The 22998-nt window shown below is 38.9% G+C and overlaps 1 protein-coding gene across 6 annotated transcripts in view; it reads left to right on the plus strand.

Moving 5' to 3' along the window:
- The window catches only part of DLG1 (discs large MAGUK scaffold protein 1), a 285441-nt gene that overhangs the window by 193504 nt on the left and 68939 nt on the right, over nt 1-22998 (plus strand). For all 6 annotated transcript variants that reach the window (XM_081085333.1, XM_081085338.1, XM_081085334.1 and 3 more), the window contains 3 exons: nt 2027-2147; nt 11527-11683; nt 20951-21053. In XM_081085333.1, the coding sequence (XP_080941459.1) occupies nt 2027-2147; nt 11527-11683; nt 20951-21053 (381 nt within the window). The remainder of the gene's footprint in view (nt 1-2026; nt 2148-11526; nt 11684-20950; nt 21054-22998) is intronic.

Below are 22998 nucleotides of genomic sequence, written 5' to 3' on the forward strand. Positions count from 1 at the left end.
AACCGTATTATCTGTCAGATCAGTAATAAGAAAAACGAGTTTTTATTTTATTCCTTCTTCAATGCTTTTTCCTTCTTTACATATAACTGAGTTTCTGACCTACTAACTTTTCTTCTCTCTGAAGATTGTCTTCACACATTTGAAATGGCAAGTGTACTAGCAACAAATTCCCTCAATATTTGTTTGTATAAGAAAGTGTTTCTTCACTTTTGCAGGATAATTTTACAGGGTAAGGAAGTATTTTTTCTCTTAACACTAAATATTTCCACACTCTTGCTTGAATGGTTTCTGAGGAGAAATCAGATGTAATTCTCATTTTTGCACCTTTATCAATGAGATGGGGGCGGAGGGTTTCTGTGGTTTCTTGTTGGGATATTTTTCTTCCCCTCCCCTTTTTTTTTGATTTTGTGTAATTTAAAAAGGATTTGCCTAGGTGTAATTATCTTGGCATTTATACAGCATAGAGCTTCCTAGATCTGTGGTTTGGTGTCTGACATTAATTTGGGTAAATTCTCAATCATTTTTATTTCAAATAGTTCTTCTATTCCTTTCTCACCTTCTCCTTTTGGTATTTTTATTATGTGTATGTTACACCTTTTATAGTCCTACAGTTCTTGGATATTTTGTTTTGGTTTTATTAGGTTTTTAATCGGCCCTTTTTCTTTTTAGTTTTTAGTTTTAGAAGTTGCTCTTGCGATACCCTCCATCTCAGAGATTTTTTTCCTCAGCTGTATTCAAACTGTTAATAAGCCCATCAAAGGCATTATTTATTTCTATTACAGTGTTTTTGATCTCCACTACTACTTTTTTGTTTCTTTCTTAGAATTTCAATCTCTTTACTTACATTGCTCATCTGTTCTTGCATACTGTCGGCTTCTTTATTAGAGCCATTAGTATACTCTTCATTGTTTCAAATTCCTAGTCTGATAAGTTCAACATTGCTTTCATGTCTGAGTCTGGTTCTGATGCTTGTTCTTTCTCTTCAAACTGTGTTTTTGCCTCTTAGTATGTCTTATAATTTTTTTTCTTGATAACTAGGCATAATGTACTGGGTAAAAGGAGCTGCTGTAAATAGGCCTTTAGTGATGTGGCGATACAGTTTTGGGGAAGGGAAGGTGTTCTATATATAGTCCTATGATTAGGTCTCAGTCTTTTAGTCAGTTTGTGCCTCTGGAATGTGAACTTCACAGTGCTTCTCAGTATTTCCAACCTCCTCTCTCAGTTAGGTGGGATAGGATGGTTAGAGTGGACTGGAGTTGGTTATTTCCCAATAAAAGCTCAGCAGGTTAGGGTCTAGTTAACCGTTCCTCCTAGGGGCAGACTGTTGAGAAGAACAGGAATGCTTGTGTCTTACAAAATGGTTCTTTTTCCTTTCCTCCTGCAAAGAAGCACAAGGGCATTTTTCCCCCCAGTATTCACTGTGAGACCCAGTAGAGATCCAGGAGGTAAAATTTACAGAAGTGTGGGGTCCCTGAATGACAAGGTCCACCTGCTGTTTCTGACTTTCAGAGTTGTCCACCTTAGCCTCCAAAAACTTGTCAATTATGATTCAGGCTTCTCTACCCCAGCAGTTCTTCCACAGACATTTCTGTTCTGGTTAAGTTGTGATTCTCCGTTTGCTGCCAGTCTCTCCAATTTGAGGGACAGCAGTTTGCCCTGTGACCTCCCTTATCTTAAGGATTAAAGAATAGTTGTTGATTTTTTTCAGTTTGTTTAGCTTTTTAGTTGTTTTTAGGACAGAGTGATGACTTCCACACTTGTTATATGCTAAACTAGAAACATACTATTTAATCATTTGGTTTTTACAAGTTTGCTTTACTGATCTGAATATTTGAACTAGTTTTTACCTGGAAACTTGACCTTGTCTAATTTTTTTTACCTGATAAATAAATCTTCTCTAACAAATTCTATTATAGAAATAAGTGAATATGAATTATACAGTAATCTTTAATTTGATAATTCACAAATGTGCTACTGAATAGCTTGTTTCATTTTTCAAGTGTTTTTCACTTTCTTTATTTTGAAGCTGCTTCTCAGCCCATTGATAACCATGTTAGCCCATCTTCCTACTTGGGCCAGACACCAGCATCACCAGCCAGATACTCACCTGTTTCTAAAGCAATGCTTGGAGATGATGAAATTACACGGTAAGGAACTGAACATACATCCTTCTTACATAAAGCCAACTATTAGATGGAGTTCTAATCAGCCAAGTAGGATAGACATAATTTTCAGGACTAAAAATTTTTATTGACAGATGAAGAACCTAAACCTTAACTTTTCCATTGGATGATTCATTGAAGAGACTGAAATGTAACAATATTTTATATTACAAATAAATCACTGCTCTTTTTTTTAATATTGCTATTTTTTAATGGTTGGTAAATTATCATTAGAAAGTAGCTATGGTAAAAGTTAAGAACATATTTAGGGATATTTAAAACTAACTTTTTATATATTTTTATCTAATATATACCATACTAGGGGCCTGGTGCACGAAATTCGTGCACTGGGGGGGGGGGGGGGGAGTGTCCCTCAGCCCAGCCTGCCCCCTCTCACATACTGGGAGCCCTCAGGCGTTGACCCCCATCACCCTCCAATCGCAGGATCAGCCCCTTGCCGAGGCCTGACGCCTCTAACAGAGGTGTCAGGCAAGGGCAGGGGACCCCCAGACCCCTCCAATTGCTGGCTCTGCCCCTTGCCCAGGCCTGATGCCTCGGCCAGAGGCGTAGACCCCAATCACCCTCCGATCGCCTGATCGGCCCCTTGCCCAGGCCTGACGCCTCCGCCAGAGGTGTCAGGCTTGGACAGGGGACCCCCATCTCCCCCCGATCACTGGCTCTGACCCCCGCCCAGGCCTGAGGCCTCTGGCCCAGGAATCATGCCTGGGCAGGGGACCCCCATCTCCCTCTGATCACTTGCTCCATCCCCCGCCCAAGCCTGATGCCTCTGACCCAGGCTTCAGGCCTGGGCAAGGGGACCATCATATCCCCCCAATCCCCGGCTCCGCCCCCCCAGCTCCCCGCGGTTGCAGGCTCCACCCCTGCCCAGGCCTAACGCCTCTGGCCTGGGCATCTGGCCCAGGCAGCGGGGACCCGCAGCTGCAGCGGTCCCGCGATTGTGGGCTCCGCTTTAGGCCCAGGCAAGGGACCCATAGCTCCTGGGACTGCCAGCTTCGACCGTGCCCAGCTCCCATTGCTGGCTACACCCCTACTTCCTGCTATCCTGGCCAGGGCGGCAAAGGCGCCTGATTCTCCGATCATGGCTGGGGGGCAGGGCAAAGGCGGCCCCATATGCAAATTAACCGCCATCTTGTTGGCAGTTAACTGCCAATCTTAGTTGGCAGTTAATTTGCATACAGCCCTGATTAGCCAATGAAAACGGTAGCGCCGTACACCAATTACCATTTTTCTCTTTTATTAGTGTAGATAATATTATGGCATTTATTTTTCAGAATTCAACAAGTAGTATTTTCTCTCACACCTAAAATATACTTTGAACTAACATTACTAACTGCACTCAAGTTTGTAGATTAACTGTCTTTTTATTCCCAAAGAACTCTCAACTAGGTGGGAAAAAATAAGTGAAAAAGTATTTTAGATCTTTTTCACGTTTAATATAGTAATACATTTTTGTACAGTTTGCTTTATACTTTGTACAAGTATCTCATAGCACTTACCATTAACATATGCTAATTAATGCCTAATTTTATGTTTTTATTTATTGCATTGTCAGCATTATTATTTTTGAACCTTCATAAGTCTAATTATTCTTTACTTGTCAGACTCCTTACTTTAGGCAGTGATCTCTTCAAGGTCGTATAGGAATGTTTGTCTTTGTCCGCTTCTATAAGAATTAGCAATGTTGAGAACTTAATTTAAAACGTACTCAGTAATTATGTTTGGAATGAAAATCAGCAGAAAGCATAGTGTTTGTGATGATGATATGAATTTTTAAGGCTACTAGTGTTTAGGCTATGCTCCTAATCCTATCTAATAATAGAGAAACATGGTAATTAACTGTAACTTCACTACCCTTCCCATTGGCTAATCAGCAAGATATGCAAATTAACTGCCAACCAAGATGGCGGCCGGCAGCAAGGCAGCTGAAGCGAACAGGGGGCTTGCATGCTCCAGTAAAGGAGGAAGCCAAGGTTCCCCACCTGCCGCTGCCGGCCTCTGAGCTGCAGTCTGAGAAACAGTGTTGCAATTATAGAAGGTAAATAAACCCCAGAAACCTGCTTTCAGCCGTCAGAGCTGGAGCGAGCAGAACCGCAACAGTGTTACAATTATAGAACCCAAACAAACTCAGATACCTGCTTTCAGCAGCCGAGGTCTCAGAGCTGGAGCCGAGCCTCAGAGCTAAAGCCAGCTCTCAGCTCCAGTGACAGCCATAGAAGGTAAATAAATCCCAGAATAAAAAAAGAAAAAGAAAAAGAAAAAAAAGGAGAGGTTGGGAGCTTCAGTCACCCGCCAGCCTGAAAACGGCCCTCAGCCCCTCACCCAGACTGGCCAGGCACCCCAGTGGGGACCCCCACCCTGAAGGGGGTGTGACCAACTGCAAACGGCCATCAGCCCCTCATCCAGGCTGGCCAGGCACCCCGGTGGGGACGCCCACCTTGATCCGGGACACCCTTCAGGGCAAACCAGCTGGCCCCCACCCGTGCACCAGGCCTCTATCCTATATAGTAAAAGGGTAATATGCAAACTGACCCTAACAGCAGAAGGACTGGGAATGACTGGTCACTATGACACACACTGACCACCAGGGGGCAGACGCTCAATGCAGGAGCTGCCCCCTGGTGATCAGGGCGCTCTCACATGGGAGGAGCTCTGTTCAGCCACAAGCCAGGCTGATGGCTGCCGGTACAGCGGTGGTGGCAGGAGCCTCTCCTGCCTCCTCAGCAGCGCTAAGGATGTCCGACTGCAGCTTAGGCCTGCTCCCCACTGGCAAGTGGACATCCCCCGAGGGCTGCCGGGCTGCCAGACGGATGTCTGATTGCCATCTTAGGCCCAATCCCTCGGGGAGCGGACCTAAGCCAGCAGGTGGTCATCCCCTGAGGGGTCCCAGACTGCGAGAGGGCACAGGCCGGCTGAGTACACAAATTTTTGTGCACCGGTCCTCTAGTACTATGTAATAAAAGGCTAATATGCAGATTGTCCCCTCAACTTGGAGTTCGACCATGGGGCGGGGCCAGCTGGCCGACTGCCCGCCCCACCCCCCCGGCCAATCGGCCCCAATTAGGGCAGGCCGGCCAGATCCCACCTGTGCATGAATTCATGCACCAGGCCTCTAGTCTGTCATAATCATTTTGTTGCTTTCTAATAGTGCCTATAGGAGTAAAAAGGAAAATAATTAATGGTTTATCTAGTCTTTAATCTCTGCTTATTTTTCAAACTAAAAAATATGTTATATTAGCATCTTGATTTCTGTTTCCTATCTTTTTCACTTGTGTATCTCCTGTCTAGAATATTGTATTGGACTTTGTAGTATCTCATGATGGATGTACCTGATTTCTATACTTTTCTATAAAATTCAGGTGGTTGGTTACTAGATATGTCTTCCAAAATTGGTGTGCATTTTATCACTCCCTTTTGATAACTACACTACTATGCCCAGATATTGAAATATAAAATCTTCACCTTTCCATCAGCAGTTCTCCACAGTTTGATCCTAAAGCAATCTTTCAGAGGTTATCTCACATTACCAGTCCTATCTAATAAAAGAGAAACATGGTAATTAGCATACGACCGCTACCCTTCCCATTGGCTAATCAGGGTGATATGCAAATTAACTGCCAGCCAAGATGGCGGCTGGCAGCCAGGCAGCTTGAAGCTAACATGAGGCTTGCTTGCTTCAGTGACGGAGGAAACCAACGTTCCCCACCTGCCTTGCTGGCCTCTGAGCTTGCAGTTTGAAACATGGTTATAAATATAGAAGCTAAACAAAACCCCAGAAACCTGCTTTCAGCCCGCAGGGATCTCAGAGCTGGAGTTGATCTAGTGTTTCGATTATAGAACCAAAACAAACCGGATACCTCCTTTCAACAGCCGAAGCTAAGAGCTGGAGCCAGAGCTAAAGCTGGCCCAGAATAAAATAAAAAAAAGAAAAAAAGGAGCAGTTGGGAGCTTCAGTCACCCGCCAGTCTGAAAACAGCCCTCAGCCCCTCACCCAGACTGGCCAGGCACCCCAGTGGGGACCCCCACCCTGAAGGGTGTGTGACCAGCTGCAAACAGCCATCATCCCCTCACCCAGGCTGGCCAGGCACCCCAGTGGGGACCCCCACCCTGATCCAGGACACCCTTCAGGGCAAACCAGCCGGCCCCCACTGGTGCACCAGGCCTCTATCCTATATAGTAAAAGGGTAATATGCCTCCCAGCACCGGGATCAGCAGAGCTGAGAGGCCTCCCGGCACCGGGATCAGTGTGACAGGGGGCGGGGCCACAACCTCCCTATCAGCCCTGCTCTGTTTGTGACAGGGGAAGGCACCCCAACCCCCTGATCAGCCCTGCTCTGTTCCTGATGGGGGGAGCTCCCCAGCCCCCTGATTGGCCTTGCTCTGTGACAGGGTGCGGCGCCCCAACCCCCCCCCCCCCCCGGGCCCTGCTCTGTGTGTGATGGGGTAGAGCCATAACCTCCCCATCAGCCCTGCCCTGAGTGTGAGAGTGGCGGTGCCCCAACCCCCTGATCGGCCCTGCTCTGTGCGTGACAGGGGGCAGTACCCCAACCCCCTGATTTGCCCTGCTCTGTGTGTGACAGGGGGCAGCGCCCCAACCCCCTGATTCGCCCTGCTCTGTGCGTGACTGGGTGGCGCCGCAACCTCCCCATCGACCCTGCCTTAAGCGTGACAGGGGGCGGTGCCCCAACCCCCCAATCAGCCCTACCCTGAGCGTGACTGAGGGTGGCATCGCAACCTCCCGATCCGCCCTGCTCTGCATGACAGGGGGCGGCGCCCCAACTCCCCAATCGGCCCTGCTCTGAGCCCGACCAGGGGCTGCACCTAGGGATTGGGCCTGCCCTCTGCCACCCGGGAGCGGGCCTAAGCCAGCAGGTCATTATCTCCCGAGGGGTCCCAGACTGCGAGAGGGCACAGGCCGGGCTGAGGGACCCCCCACCTCCCCCCCCCAAGTGCACAAATTTTTGTGCACCAGCCTCTAGTCTTTTTTTTTTTTTAATATATTTTATTGATTTTTTACAGAGAGGAAGGGAGAGAGATAGAAACATCAATGAGAGAGAAACATCGATCAGCTGCCTCCTGCACATCTCCCACTGAGGATGTGCCCGCAACCCAGGTACATGTTCCCGACCGTAATCGAACCTGGGACCCTTCAGTCCGCAGGCTGACGCTCTATCCACTGAGCAAAACCGGTTTCGGCTGGCCTCTAGTCTTAAATAAAATAAAAGAAATCCCAACAGTTGATTTAAAGGTGTTTTTTTTTTAACAGATATGATCCACATTCAGTTCACCCATTTAAAGTGTACAACTCTGATTTTTGGTATATCACATTATTAATTTTTTTAATATGGTAATATATGCATATCATAGCATTTGCCATGTGCAATTCAGTGCAACCATAACATTATGCAACCATCACCACTATCTATTTCCAAAACTTTCCTTACCTCAGACAAACTATAACCATTAAGAAATAACTCTCCATTCCCCTATCCTTCTTGCTCCTCCTGGTAACCCCTATTCTACCCTTTGTCTCTGTGAATTTGTCTACTCCAGATTGTTAATATGAGTGGAATCTTAAAATACTTATCCTTTTGTGTCTGGCTGTAGCATGTACAGAACTTCATTCCTTTTTATGGCTGAATAATATTCCATTTTGTGTATATACCCCATTTTGTGTATCCACTCATTTGTTGACAGACACCTGAGTTGTTCCCACCTTTGGGATATTGTGAATAATGCTATAATAAACAATGGCATGTGAGTATCAGTTTCTGTCCCTGCTTTCAATTCCTTTAGATAAGTGATTTTCAATCAGTGTGCCACAAGAATTTTAAAACATTCAATACTTAACTGTTTAATCAGGAGCGCTGACTGCTTTTCCCTTAAATTGTCAAAAAACATGACAATAGCACAGCTCTGTTTACGCTGGGTTTTCTCTAAAGCTGAGTTGACAGCCAATCAACCACTCTCTGAAGAGTGTAGTGTTGCTATTAATAAAGTGGCATCTTATAAGCTGCACATCAGTGTTGCTTATTTATCTATGCCCTATAATTCCATTGAAGACTCAGTACAACCTCTTGTTGCCAAATTCTTTGAAGACCAAGCTGAGGTGAAGAGGGAAAATGGAAAGGAATTCCTGAAATACCTAAGAAAATGTGGGAGTAAAATTTGCCTTCCAGTGTTTAAGAGGCCTGAGATAAATAACTATGAGACCTGGCATAAAAACTCTAGAGCAGCGGTTCTCAACCTGTGGGTCGCGACCCCTTTAGGGGTCAAACGACCCTTTCACACGGGTCGCCTAAGACCATAGGAAAACACATATATAATTACATATTGTTTTTGCGATGAATCACTATGCTTTAATTATGTTCAATTTGTAACAATGAAATTGGGGGTCACCACAACATGAGGAATTGTATTAAAGGGTCGCGGCATTAGGAAGGTTGAGAACCACTGCTCTAGAGGGAGGAAATCATAAGCGATTAGCAAATCAGGCCCACGAGGAGGAAGACCCATCGTAAAAGCCTGCTGAGTGTTGGGTGAATAGACCTAACATCAGAAGACAACAAAGCATGTCTTCCCATTGTATTAGGTCCCAAAATCAATCAGGGCCTTAAGAATCTTGATCTTCTCCATTTGACAGAAGACTGCTTTTCTTCATTGGTGTGTGTACAAATAAACCTATTTTTGCATTATTTAAAAAAAAAAAAAAGACAACAGCCACCACAACAATAGCTGTCCAGTGTGAATGAATCAAAATTATACCTTTTTTTTTCTGGTCAGATCGGCAAAAAATATATTTTTGGGTGTGCCGCCAAATTTTAGTAATTAGTTTATGTGTGCTATGAGATGAAAAATGTTGAAAATTGCTGCTTTAGATATATATCTGTGAGTGGAATTGCTGGATCATATAGTAACTCTGTGTTTAAGTTGATGAGGAACTACCTTTTTTCTACAGAAGCCACATCATTTTATATTCCCACCGTCAATAATTTTAGGGTTTCAGTTTTTCCACATCCTCACCAACACTTGTTTTTCATGTTTTGTTTTGTTTTATAGCCATTGTAGTAGTTGTGACATATTGTGATTTTTACACATTTTCCTAATTACTAATAATGTTGAAGCATCTTTTCATGGGCTTTGAAAAATTAGAATTTATTTTTCTCTGGAAATACTATTGAATTTCAGCAGGATAATTTTAATTAAGTATCATTTACTACTATAGAAATAGAATTCATAAATATTTAAAGCATACTAGGAACCCTAAACCATGAGTCTACCATCTAACAAGAAAATAAAACATCACCAATATAGTGAAACCTATCCTGTGTCCTGCTTTTCTGCACTGCCCCACCAAGTTAACTCCTTTTCTGAGTTAAATTTTAAACAAAATTTTGGATTTATTCCCTTTTTTCCTTTCATATATGTTTGTGTATATAATATATCCTAAACAGTATATATTTAGTTTCGCAATTTTTGACAAGAGAATATATAATTTTGTTAACACTATAAGTGAACTGGAAAAACTGATACCTCTGTATGACTAGAAAATACCATTTTAAGTTTTGAGTGGACAAACATTTAAGAAGCTTAATTTCACATTATATGGAAGTATTCCTAAAATACATTTGTAAAATTTATTTCTTCTAAGCTTTTTGTTATCAATAGATTTCTGTGATGTTTTAGAAAAATCACATTAAATTTAAAAAATGTTTATCAAATATGATATAGTCTAATCTCAAGTGATGTTCTGTATTTTATTATATAAAACTAGAGGCCCGGTGCACAAAATTCGTGCACTGGCGGGGAGGGGGGTGTCCCTCAGCCCAGCCTGTAGCCTCTCACAATCCAGGACTGCTGGCTCCCAACCGCTTGCCTACCTGCCTGCCTGATTGCCCCTAACCACTTCTGCCTGCCAGCCTGATCACCCCCTAACCACTCCCCTGCCAGCCTGATTGACACCTAACTGCTCCTCTGCCCGTCTGATCGCCCCCAACTTCCCTCCCTTGCTGGCCCAGTCGTCCCTAACTGCCCTCCCCTGCTGGCTCAGTCGCCCCTAACTGCCCTCCCCTGCAGGCCCAGTCTCCCCCAACTGCCCTCCCCTGCCAACCTGGTCACTCCCAACTGCCCTCACCTGCCGGCCTGATCACCCACAACTGCCCTCCCCTGCTGGCCAACTTGTGGCTGTGGGCACTGCCATCTTTGAGGATAGGGCAGTCACTTAGCATATTCTCTCCTTATTGACTGTGGGCATCGCCATCTTTTGAGGGCGGGGCAGTCAATTAGCATATTCCCTCCTTATTAGGTAGGAAGCATATTCCCTCTTTATTAGATAGGATAATCTGCTGCTGGTATTTTCATGGTCTTACCAGAGGAAATGATTGATTTTCACATAGCTATGTATAAGTGGTAGCAAATATGAAACATTATTAGTGGTAAGATATATTTTTATTTCAGATTTTAAATAGGTGGTATGTGGGGCAAAAAAGGGTACATCTTAGAAAGGACAAAAAGCAGAGGTAGATAGATGGATGTGACTTAAGAAATAAAGATATTTAATTGTTTCATATAAAAAATGTGGAGATGGGCAATTCCAATGTTTATGTAGCAACCCTAGGTCCATGGTTTCTCTGCTTGATCTTAGCTTCATGACTGTTTTGTGTTCAAACCAGTAATGGCGTTTTATCATTTTTTTTGTGGGGGGTGTTATGTTGGGTGGGGAGGCAAACAAATGTGCTTTGTCCTTGTTAGGGTCTGTCTTTCTTTGGAAGTGACAGTGAAATTTCCCATTATTTCTCAGAAGCCAGAAAAGGATCATAGCAAAGGGTTAATGACTGGCTTAAGTTAATCATGAACTCATCCCTTTGGAATTGGAAAAAGGACCTTACCTTCTCTAAGACAAAGTGATATCTTCCTTTTACAAAATCTAAGAAGTAGGGGAAATAGGCAGTAAAATGTGCACAACATCAATTTTTCATAAGTGTATTATGTATACAATATTCCCTGAGAAGGCTCTTTATATCATTTTTTTAAATTTCCACATTGTTTTCTTCTTTCTGTTTTAGTTTCATGTTTTCTTCCTTTTGTTTTAGTTTCATGTTTGTTTCTTAACATGGGTTTTGCTTTTATATAAAATTACGATTTTTACTTTTAATTTCTAAGCCTAATTTCTAGGGTTAGAAAGAATTCCTTCCTTACTCTGCAATTCCAAAAACCCTTTTATATTTCATTTAGCTTTCTTTATAGTTTGAAAAGAGTTATCAATAGGGAATTCTTTCTCATTGATACAATGTCAAATTCTGTATAAAATTTCTAAGATAAACAAAATTGTTTTTTTAATTTTTAGGGAACCTAGAAAAGTTGTTCTTCATCGTGGCTCAACAGGCCTTGGTTTCAACATTGTAGGAGGTGAAGATGGAGAAGGAATATTTATTTCATTTATCTTGGCTGGAGGACCTGCTGATCTTAGTGGAGAGCTCAGAAAAGGAGATCGTATTATATCGGTAGGATATGTTAATCAAAGTAATGTGTGTGTTTTTATTTTAACTATGACCTATTATTAAAAATTTTTGTTTCTACATCCTAAAGTTATGAGATATTTTAGTTAATCTTACCATTTTACAACTTAATTGTAGAATTATAGTGATGTCAGAGAACATGATCTATATGACAGATTTTATTTTGATATTTGGCTTACTTATAAGTGTCATCTTTATAAATGTCTTTTACACTATATCTATTAACTCAACCTATGTCTTTATATGTCTAGTAACTCAACCTTGCTACTTGTTTAGTTTAGATCTTTGTTTTAATCTGTTGTCTGCTTAATATATTATTAAAAAAGATTTTTTTAAGCTGTCTGAATGTGATGATGTGTTTAGCACTTTGTCCTTATAGCATTTTTTTTCATTGTATGTATGAAACTATGTTATTAAATGCACGAAATTTAGAATCATCATTTCTTCCTAGTGAGTTGAACTTTTTGATCCCCTTTATTTATAGTAAAGGTTTTTATCCTAGAAGGTATATTGCTGATATTAATGTGACTGCTAACATTTTTGCTTGACATTCACCTCATCTTCCCTTTTTACTTTCAATTTGTCTGTGCATTTATGTGGCTGTTGTCCATACAGTTTTATACTAAAACTGATCAATAATTCTACTGTTCTACCTAATGGCTCACAGACTTTGGGAAACTTTAATTCTAATGATATGTTTCTAGTATTTTACTTCTGTTTCACTTTTATATCCCCCAAACTGAGTCATTTTTATTTTTTTTAAACAGTTAATCCATTCTATCATTTGTTTGTCCTTATATTTTCTTCTGTGTTTTTTAGTGGGCTACTAACAGCATTGGGATTTGTTTTTATTGAATAGGACTGTCTTGTTCATTGTAGAAAATTTAGCCTTTTAAGCTCCCATTCTCTTGCTAGTAGAACTCCTGAGTTATTTTAAGAAGCAAAGGTGTCCCTCAAATATCCAGATGCACCTTAGTGGGAGCACTTGGATTATTCGTTAGCAGTGATTTTTTTTTATAATTGATTGATTGATTTGAGAGAGAGAGAGAGAGAGAGAGAGAGAGAGAGAGAGAGAGGAAGAGAGAGAAACATCGATTATTGTTCCACTTATTTGTGCCTTCATTGTTTGATTCTTCTATGTGTCCTGACCGGGGATTGAACCCATAACCTTGGCATATCGGAATGATGCTCTAACCAACTGAGTTACCTGGTCAGGGGCCAGCAATGATTTCTTGATGATAAATACTCTTAGAGTTTGTCTGAAAATATCTTTATTTTACCCTGATGTGTAAATATAATTCAGTCTAGAATTCTAGCTTGACAGTTGTTGTCTAGTACTTTGAAGATACTGCTTTATGCATGCTATTTGGAAAATAATACAATAATTAATAAACAGTAATACAAGAATAAACTCTGTTTCACACACTCACAACCATAAACCTATTTTTGTCCCACCCTGTATGCTATTTTGTTTTTAATTAAAAGGTTTGGGCAACACTTTAAAATTGTAAGATCTGAGATATAGAAACAAACCTATATCCTGTGTGTTGCCAATAATATTCGGTATTGATGACTATTTAATTAATTTCTTATAAATCAATAGAGACCTTTTCAACTACATAATATAAAGAAAATAAAATTTGAAAATACTCCTCAAACTGAAGGTATATGTTGCTGGAACAGGATTAAGAAAAGCATTCAAAAATGTACATTGTATCTTTTTACAGTTTTCTATCAATCCCTCTTGCCACCTAATCCTTACCTGCACATACTTAACATGTATCATCATATATATTCCTGCAACCTATATCTGACAAAAGACTTGGAGGAATTGAGGTGGGAGTTATAAAACTTTTCTATCTCTCATGGCGGTTGCTACACAACATTTAAAATTGTCAAAACTCTTAACTGTTAACTAAAAAAAGATTAATTTATTGAATATAAATTATGCCTAAATAAAAATAGATGTTTAAAGTCATAACCAAGTATCATATCCACCCAGTTCAATGATTTTTTAAAAATTGATGATAATAAAACATTGATGAGGGCATGGAGTAATTGTAACTTTCACTCTTTGCTGGTGGACAGATAAAATAATACAATCATCACAAAAACTTTTGGGATGTTTTCGAGAAATTAAACATATATCTAACCTTATCACCCAGACTTTACCCACAAAATCATACATCTACAAAAATCACTTTAACAATAATGTGTGTAACAGACTTATTCATAATAACCCAGATTTTGAAATAATTTGTGTTCATCAGCAGTAAAGTAGCTAAATAAATTATTATATGTTTATACAATATGCTTCACAGCAATAAAAGTTAACTACTGAAACTCAAAACAACATGGCTGACACTAAAATACAACACGTTGAATAAAACAAAACACCACAGAAATGCATGCTGTATTCCAGTTACATGCTAATCATGAGCATGCAACACTAATTTGTATTAATAGAAGTCAGAAAGTTGATGCTGGTAATTATACTGACTATAATAAAGAGACACAATGGAAATGTGAATTGGTTAACGGAGAGGTATATCTTGTTTGGGGTTGTGATTACATAGGTGCATACAGTTGTTGAAAATTCTTCCAACTGAACTGTTGAAATTTGTACATTTTTCTTATAAATTATATTGTAATTTAAATTTTTAAAGTAAGTTACAGTATTGCCCTGGTCAGTGTTTTAAGTGGTTAGAGCATCAACTGCACACCAAAGTCTCACAGATCCTAATACCAATCAAGGGCACATACCTGGATTGCAGGTTCAATCCCCAGCCCTGGTCTAAAAAACTCAAAGGAAAATAGATGTATTTTGAATTGTCAATGAGGGACCACTCTATATGGGTCACTGACACACTGCCAGATTATGTTAGTCTGACTAATACAACCTGCTTCACTCAGAACTTTCCTAGTTTTAGTACTGAAAGCTTTGTCTGGAAATCCCTTTAGTCTCAATTTTAAAACTGAACATCTCAGATAGTGCAGCCCAATTGCACATCCTAATGTGAGTGTAAATTAAGTACCTGTATAGCCTTGTTTGGCAGTATGCATCAGTAACCTTAAAATTTCAATGCTTATAAGCTTCTCTATGGAAATACCCTGGAAGCAATAGGAAAACCTATGAACAAGAGAAAAACATGAGAAAATACATTCAAAATTAAGTAAACCTTGAAACTTATTTAAATACCTCATTAGACAAATTTAACTTTTTTCAATTTTGAGCTTGTGTCAGAATCACCTTGAGGCCTTGTTAAAAGACCAATTTCTAGACCCCATCCCTAAACTTTCTGATTTAGTATAACTTGAATAGGTTCTGAAATTTTTATTCTTAACAAGTTTCCATGAGATACTGATATTGCTACCCCTAGAATCAAACTTTGTGAACCACTCTTGTAATGACATCACTGTTGTTTATTTTAACTAGAGGCCCGGTGCACAAAAAATCCAGGATTGTGTGCATGCTCAAGAAAGAACTGAAAACTCCCTAAATTCTCACCTCTGGGTGACCAAAAGGCTCTGTGTAAGCAGGAAGTGAAGATTAAGGCAGTTATTAGTTGCTTACCTGAGTGCTGAAGACATTACCCAACATGCACACAGAGCCCTTCAGCAAAGAGTCCAGCCATTTAAATAAATCTCTGTCCAGTTATTAACTGACTGCTAAAATAACCACGCAAAGACTCAGTAGCACACACAACAAAGAATATAAATTTTACAGCATTCAGAAATGTTATCAAAGGGATCTGTAGGAGCCACAGATCTGATTTCCAGAGTTACTACATTATATTATTTTAAATGTTCCGTTTTTAACAAAAAAAAATTATGAGATACACCAAAAACATGAAAATAATGGCCAAAGCCCTGGACAGGAGTTTTGAGTGTCAGCCAGTACAACAGAGGGTCACAGGTTTGATTCCCGGTCAAGGACACACACCTGCCTTGCAGGTTCATTCCCCACCTCTGATTGGGATACATGCAAAAGACAATCTCTCTCTCTCTCTCTCTCTCTCTCTCTCTCTCTCTCTCTCTCTCTCCCCCCCCCCCTCCCCCCTGCCCTCCCTCCCCTTTCCACTCCCTCATGTGCGCTTTCTCTCCCTTCCAGGCTCTCTGAAAAAGCAATGAGAAAAATATCCTCAGGTGAGGATTATCAAAAAAAATAAATAAATAAGTAAAAATAAGGGCTAAAAACTTTTCCTTTTATTTTTTTTTAACATATCTGAGAAGAATGGTAAGTTCCAGTTAGAATAAACTTAAAGAAATCCACACCATAGACCCACCAAAATCAGACTGTCAGAAAACAAAAGAAAGAATCTTAAAAGCAGAAAGGGAGAAATGATGCCCATACAAGGAAGCCTCAATAAGATGAACAAGTGATTTCTTGTCAAAAACAATGAAAATAATGGCCAAATCCCACAAGCAATGGGATGACATATTCCACGTTTTTAAAGGTAAAGACTGTTTATCAAGAATTCTATATCCAGCCAAACTACCCTTCAGAAACGAAGAACAAATAAGATATTCCAAGATAAACAAAAGCTGAGGAAGTTAATCTCTAGTAAACTTTCCCTACAAGAAATACTATGGAGAATTTCTTCAGACTAAAATAAAAGGACACTAGAGAGTAACCCAAATCCATGTGAAGAAATAAAGAACTTTTTTAAAAGTTACTACATAAGTAAATATAAAACAGCATCAGTGAATGTTTTTTGACTTTTTTCTTCCATATGATTAAAAGACAACTGGATAAAACAAGTTTAAATCTGTGTTGATAGGCACACATTGTACAAAGGTTTCATATAAATATGATACTAGTGTCACAAAGGGGATAGATGGCACAGTTAGAGCAGTTTTTCTATACTATTGAAATTAAGTTAGTATTAATCCAAAGTAGATTATTTTATAAGATGTTATTTTAGAGAAATCACTAAGGAAATAACTCAAAATATGCATAATTTTAAAATGACCAGGAAATTACTAGTAAAATGATACACTAGAAAACATCTATTTAACAAAAGGTAGTAATAAAGGAATAGAGGAACAAAAAAGACATAAGGCATAAAGCAAATAGCAAAATGGATGAGATATAAATCTTACTTTTTTAATTACACTGAATGTAAATGGATTAAACACAGAATATGCCCTGGCCGGTGTGGCTCAGTGGTTGGAGCATTGGCCCACAAACTGAAGGGTTGCAAGTTCAATTCCTGGTCAGGGGCTCCTACCTCCATTGCAAATTCAATCCCTGGATGTGGGAGAGGCAACCATTGATGTCTCTCTCATATTGATGTTTCTCTTTCTCTCTCTCTCCCTCTCTCTCTCTCTCTCTCTCTCTCTCTCTCTCTCTCTCTCTCTTTCTTTCTCTCACTTCCTCTGTCCCTCTCTCCTCTCTTCCTTTTCACTCTCAAAAAATTAATGGGAAAAATATCTACATGTGAGGATTAAAACACAAGATATTGACAGGGTAGATTGAAAAACAAGATCCAACTGTAAGTTTTCTACAAGGGACATATTCTAGATTTTTTTTTTTTTTAAATAAAAGCTATTTACTTTCAGCAGAGATTGAAAAGAAAAAGTTGGAAAAGAGACCATGCAAGCAGTAACCAAGAAACACCTAAAGTGGCTATCCTAATATCAGACAAAGTAAACTTTAACTCAAAAATTGTTACTAAAGGTAAAGGACTTTTATAATATGTGTTACATAGATTATATATGGTATATAGTTGTATGTGTTATATAATTGTTGGTAAATTTCTAGAAAGACATAAACTATTGAAACTAGCTCAAGAAGAAATATAAAATCTAAATAGACCTAAATAATTAGGGAGATTGAATTAATCAAAACTTTCCACAAAGGAAAAAACCCAGGATCAAATGGCCTCACTGCTATAGTCTACCAAAAATTTAGAGAAGAATTAACTCTTCCCCAAAAGGAGTAGACATGAAGATCACTTCCCAACTCATTCTACAAGGCCAGTGTTATTCTTATGTCGAACCAAACAAGGGACAGCACAAGAGAAAACTACAAACCAGAATCCTTTATGTATATAGATATTAGATCCTCAACAAAATAGCAAAAGATTCAGCAGAATAAAAAAGAACTATACACTATCAAAATAAGGAATATGCATCATTATCAAGGGGACTTTAAAGAATGCATGGTTGGTTCAGCATACAAAATCCAACCAAAGACGACACCATTTTGATAAAGGACATAAACCACATGAATATCTGTAGGCACCAAAAAAGCACTTGTTGAACACCAATACCTTTACATCAGAAAAAACACAGAACAAATTAGGAACAGAAGAGAACTTCTTCAACCTTATAACAAGTCTCAGAAAAACTGATAGCTTACATCATACGAAATGCTAAAATACTACTAGAGTTTCTAGATAGGGCAAGTAGGCAAGAAATAGAAATAAAAGGCTTCTGAATCGAAAGGGAAAACCATCTCTGTTTGCAGATGCCATGTTCTTATATATAGAAAATCATAGGAAATCCAACAACAAAAAACTATTAGAACTAATAAACAAATTTAGCCATTTGTAGGACAGAGAATCACTATACAAAAACCAGTTCTATTTCTGTATATCAGCATTGGCTAATCTGAAAGTGAAATTAATAAAATGATTCTATTTATAGTAGTATCTAAAGAGTATTTAAATTCTATTTAAAAAGAGTAAAATACTTGTGGAATATTCATTACAATGGGATATTATTCAGCCTTGATAAATAAAGAAGTATTGATACATGCTATAAGGATGAATCATGAAAACATTTTTAAGTGAAAGAAGCCAAGCACAAGTGGTCAGACATTATAGTACTCCATTTATTTAAAATGTACATAATAGACAAATCCATAGAGTCAGAAAATAGATTAGTGGTTGCAAGGAACTAAGAGGAGAGGGAGGAGAGAAATGACTGCTAATAGGTATTTCTTTTTTGAGTGATGAAAATGTTTTAGAATTAGATCATGGTGATAGTTGCACATTCTTATGAATATACTAAATACTACTAAATTTTACTCTTTAAAAAGTTGAATTTTAGCCCGGTCAGAGTGGCTCAGTTGGTTGAGCTTTGTCCTGGACACCAAAAGGTTGCCAGTTCAATTCCCATGCAGGGCACATACCTGGTTTGCAGGTTTGATGCCCAGTCGGGGAAAATATGGAAGACAACCTATTAACGTTTCTCACATCTCACTCTCTCACTCTCCCTCCCTCCCTCCCTCCCACTTTCACTCCCTCCCTCCCTTCCTTCTTCCCTCCTTCCCTACTTTCCTCCCTCCCTTTCTTCCTCTCTCCCTCCCTCTTTCTTTGTTTCTGTTTCTCTGTCTCTAATTGCCCCCCCTTCTCTTTCTCTCAGCATGTCCTCAGACGAGGATCCTATATAATAAAAGGCTAATATGCAAATTGCCCCCTCGGGAGTTCGACCACTTGCTATGACATGTGCTGGCCACTGCGGGGGTGGGGGTGGGGGGTGGGGGGCACAGAACGAAGGAAGGTCCCAGCCGGCAGCCAGGAAAGGGAGGCCCCGGCCGGCAGCCAGAAGGCCCTGATTGGCCCTGATCGCCGGCCAGGCCTACCCGTGCATGAATTTCATGCACCAGGCCTCTAGTTAAAAATGAAAGTATGAATTTTATGTAAATTATATCTCCTTTTTTAAGTGTTAGTATAGAAAAGGAACCCTGAGACTATTTACACAAATGTCTCAGTACAAGCATTTTTCTAAAGTATATTTGATGATCTTCCATTAAAATGTTCAGTGATATTTAAGAAAGTCTTTAACTTGTTTTCTTATTAACAGACTATTCTTTTTTGAATCTATATAGATTGTCTTCAACTCTTTTCTATAGCAAAAGGATTTGATGCTCAGGAATATTTCAAAATTGTGATTTTTCTCTACAGTAATCAGTGAAATTTTACCTTTCTTTATATTCCTTCCCTAATTTGTTCTCCTAGAAATTAGGAGGATTTTCTTTATGCTCAAAGGAGAACTATTTATGTATTGTATGAGTTTTGTATAGCCCTCAGCTAGAGTAAAATACTTGTGGAATATTCATTACAGTGGGATATTGTTCTCTAGTAAAACCACATTATGTTACATTTGTTTGGATTACGGTGTTTGTACCTTGGTTTTCACTTGAGAAGTATGTGTGTTCTGTAGTTGCGTTATGATATCCTTTAACTATAATGTAAAACACCTTACATGATTAAAATGTCCTTTTGTGTAAATTTTTTGATTCCTACAATTTCCAAAATTGGTATGTGATCATTAATAGGTTTTAGATTAGGTGTTGACCAAACAGGTTCTCATGTAAAAATTGTATGACGGTTTTTCTTTCTTTCCAAAAATGTTCAGTGACAGTCCTGACATTCTATTAGTTGCTGGTTTTTACAGGGGAAAAACTACCTGAATATTTAAAGTTTGTTACATTCGAATGTAACGCTTCATGAATGTCCTGTTAAATTTTCTTACAATGGAAAAAGTACAATCTCTTAAGATATCTTGAAGTATATATTAGGTATTGCCATCCTTTCAGAAATAAGTTGCTTCTTATTCTGAAATGGAATTGATCACCTCAGTAATTATTTCACCCAGAAGGGCCCTTTATTCAAAAATGTCTCCTTACTCATTTAGTAACATTTACTCTATTTAAATGTAGTTAGTCCTTGAAATCTGAGTTACTTTCTTTTAAATAATTGTTTTTCTATTAATTCAAAAAAATGAAGCTTTAATTTGGGAAAGGAATGAAGAGAATTGGAACTGAGATGAGAAATAAGAATGAAAATATGACAAGAGTTGAAAGGATGCTACAAAATTAATATCTCCCTCTCCCCCCACCGTACCCCCCCACCCCCCATCCCACCCCCCTCCACCCCCCATTGCTTGAAGTACTAGTGAGATGAAATGTACAAAATGATGATACATAATGATTTTTCAGGTTGTCAAATTAAGGTGCATTTCTCAAGTGATTGATAGACAACCTTCTAAAACACTTGGGGGGAAGTGTTTTGGTTTTGCTCATTTGAACTTAAAGTATTTTCAGTGAGTAAAATTGCTTTGATTAAAAATAATATTTTGTTTCACTGTACGATAAATTTTAGTAAATCGGAACAAGAATATATTTTAGTTATAAAATAATTGCATATAAATTTATCTATGCCTATTTAAAGAATAGGCTATTGTGATTTCTAAAGAATGTGATCATTTTCTTTCAAATTTAAAATTTGGTTTGATTAACAGGTAAACAGTGTTGACCTCAGAACTGCCAGCCATGAGCAGGCAGCAGCTGCTTTGAAAAATGCTGGCCAAGCTGTCACAATTGTTGCACAATATCGACCTGAAGGTAAAATTCTTGCTATCTATGATTATATTACTTCAGTTTCTAGAATTCTTCCTCTTAGTAATGTTTTACTTTCCAAGCTTAAATTCCTTTTTTTATGTTTTGGTCTGATTTATTAGTCTGGTATATGTAGTCCGAATGTATAATTCACTATCCAGGTCAAAGTGTTTTTAATAGTATGTAGGAATTTCTATTTGCCAACTCTTTTGAGTATTCTACCATTATTTGGAGTAATTTTCATGTGTTTACTTTTAAATATCAGTCCTCTAACCAGACACATATCTTTTAGTGAATAACTCAGTGATCCAAAAGGATAATAAAAACCATAATCAAAGATAGTGATATTGCCAAAGAAAATTAGGTCACCCCAGTTATTTCTAATTTTTTTTTAAAATATATGTTATTGATTTTTTACAGATTTGAAGGGAGAGAGATAGAGAGCTAGAAACATCGATGAGAGAGAAACATCGATCAGCTGCCTCCTGCACATCTCCTACTGGGGATATGCCCGCAACTCAGGTACATGCCCTTGACCGGAATCGAACCTGGGACCCTTCAGTCCGCAGGCCGACGCTCTATCCACTGAGCCAAACCGGTTTTGGCTATTTCTAATTTTTGAATAAGATTATATTTACTGATACCAATGTTTAAGATCTTTTTCTAATAGCCTCTATTGCTATTTAAAATAAAAAGAAATAATACAAGTTTGGGATGTAATGTGTTTCTAGGTAGTGAAGTCTCATGGGTATGACTTAACTAAGTTCCTAGGGGAAGAAGATGGTAATGGAAAATTTGAGTGCATGCCATATTAAACATATAATGTTTAATAAAATCTCAGTGGGATTTAAAAAGCTTAAACACCCAAAAGAATACATATCATCCTGGTTAATGTACATAAATAGCAAAGTGAAGAAGGAAAGAATGATGTGACTAAAGGAGCCAAGTGAAACATTCTCTAATTTAGCAATCATAAGTTATATTTATGATTCTTTTCTTGGAGTGGAATATATTTTTGTAACAACATCTAATGTGTTTTTTAGCTAATCAAAATTGCATATTGAGCATTGCTTGCTATTTCATAATATGGGCAGTCTTATAAAACCTCAGCAGTTTAGGTTCAGTAACTGAACATGGGTAAATTCATTTAGATAAGTGGTAAATTCCAAGTAAATTCACATTAACCAAATGAATAGGGATTAACATATGAAATCAGTGCCAATTTATTAATTTTTGTGAGAAACAAAGCTGCAAGTGGGGCTACATATGCTTTTATCTTCTGGCCAATACTTCTTGCCCTGTAGGTATACGTTATGGAAGCCAAGTTGTAATCATGGTTGCTTAGTATTATATAAAGCCTCTCTCATTTATATGTTTACTAGAGGCCTGATTCACAAAATTTGTGCAAGAGTAGGTCTTCGCAGCCCCAGCAGCTGCCTCAGCCCTCACAGCCAGCCATGGCTTCGTCCTGAAGGTCGTCCCACTATTCGGCTGTTTGGTCGATTTGCATATTACGCTTTTATTATTACTAGTATAGATAAGGAACATAGACTATTTAGGAATGATTAAGGGTAAGTCAGTATCTTTTCCCTGGCCTCCCAGAAAACACACAAAAGCAACAAAGAAAATAAAACATATACACACACTTCTACCTATACAACTCCACCTAACATTAAGCAAAACTAAGAAAACAGATAGACTACCTGGGTAACAAAAAATAGGTACAGTTGCTGAAGCACCTGGAGATCTATCTGGTAGAGGTCCCATAGAAAGAGGAGGAGAGTGAAAAAATATGGAATGTTGAGAATGCTCAGTGATGGCAGAATCTAGAATGTGACAGAAAATTGGACTTCCTAAAGGTGAGAGGCTTGTTTTTTTGGTATAAAAACATTTTCCCTGTTTATGGCATGCCTCATGGTAACTGGAGTGTCCAGGCTGAAGCCATCCTTGA

The sequence above is a fragment of the Myotis nattereri genome (genome assembly GCF_964212035.1).
Source record: "Myotis nattereri genome assembly, chromosome: 3".
Lineage (NCBI taxonomy): Eukaryota > Metazoa > Chordata > Mammalia > Chiroptera > Vespertilionidae > Myotis > Myotis nattereri.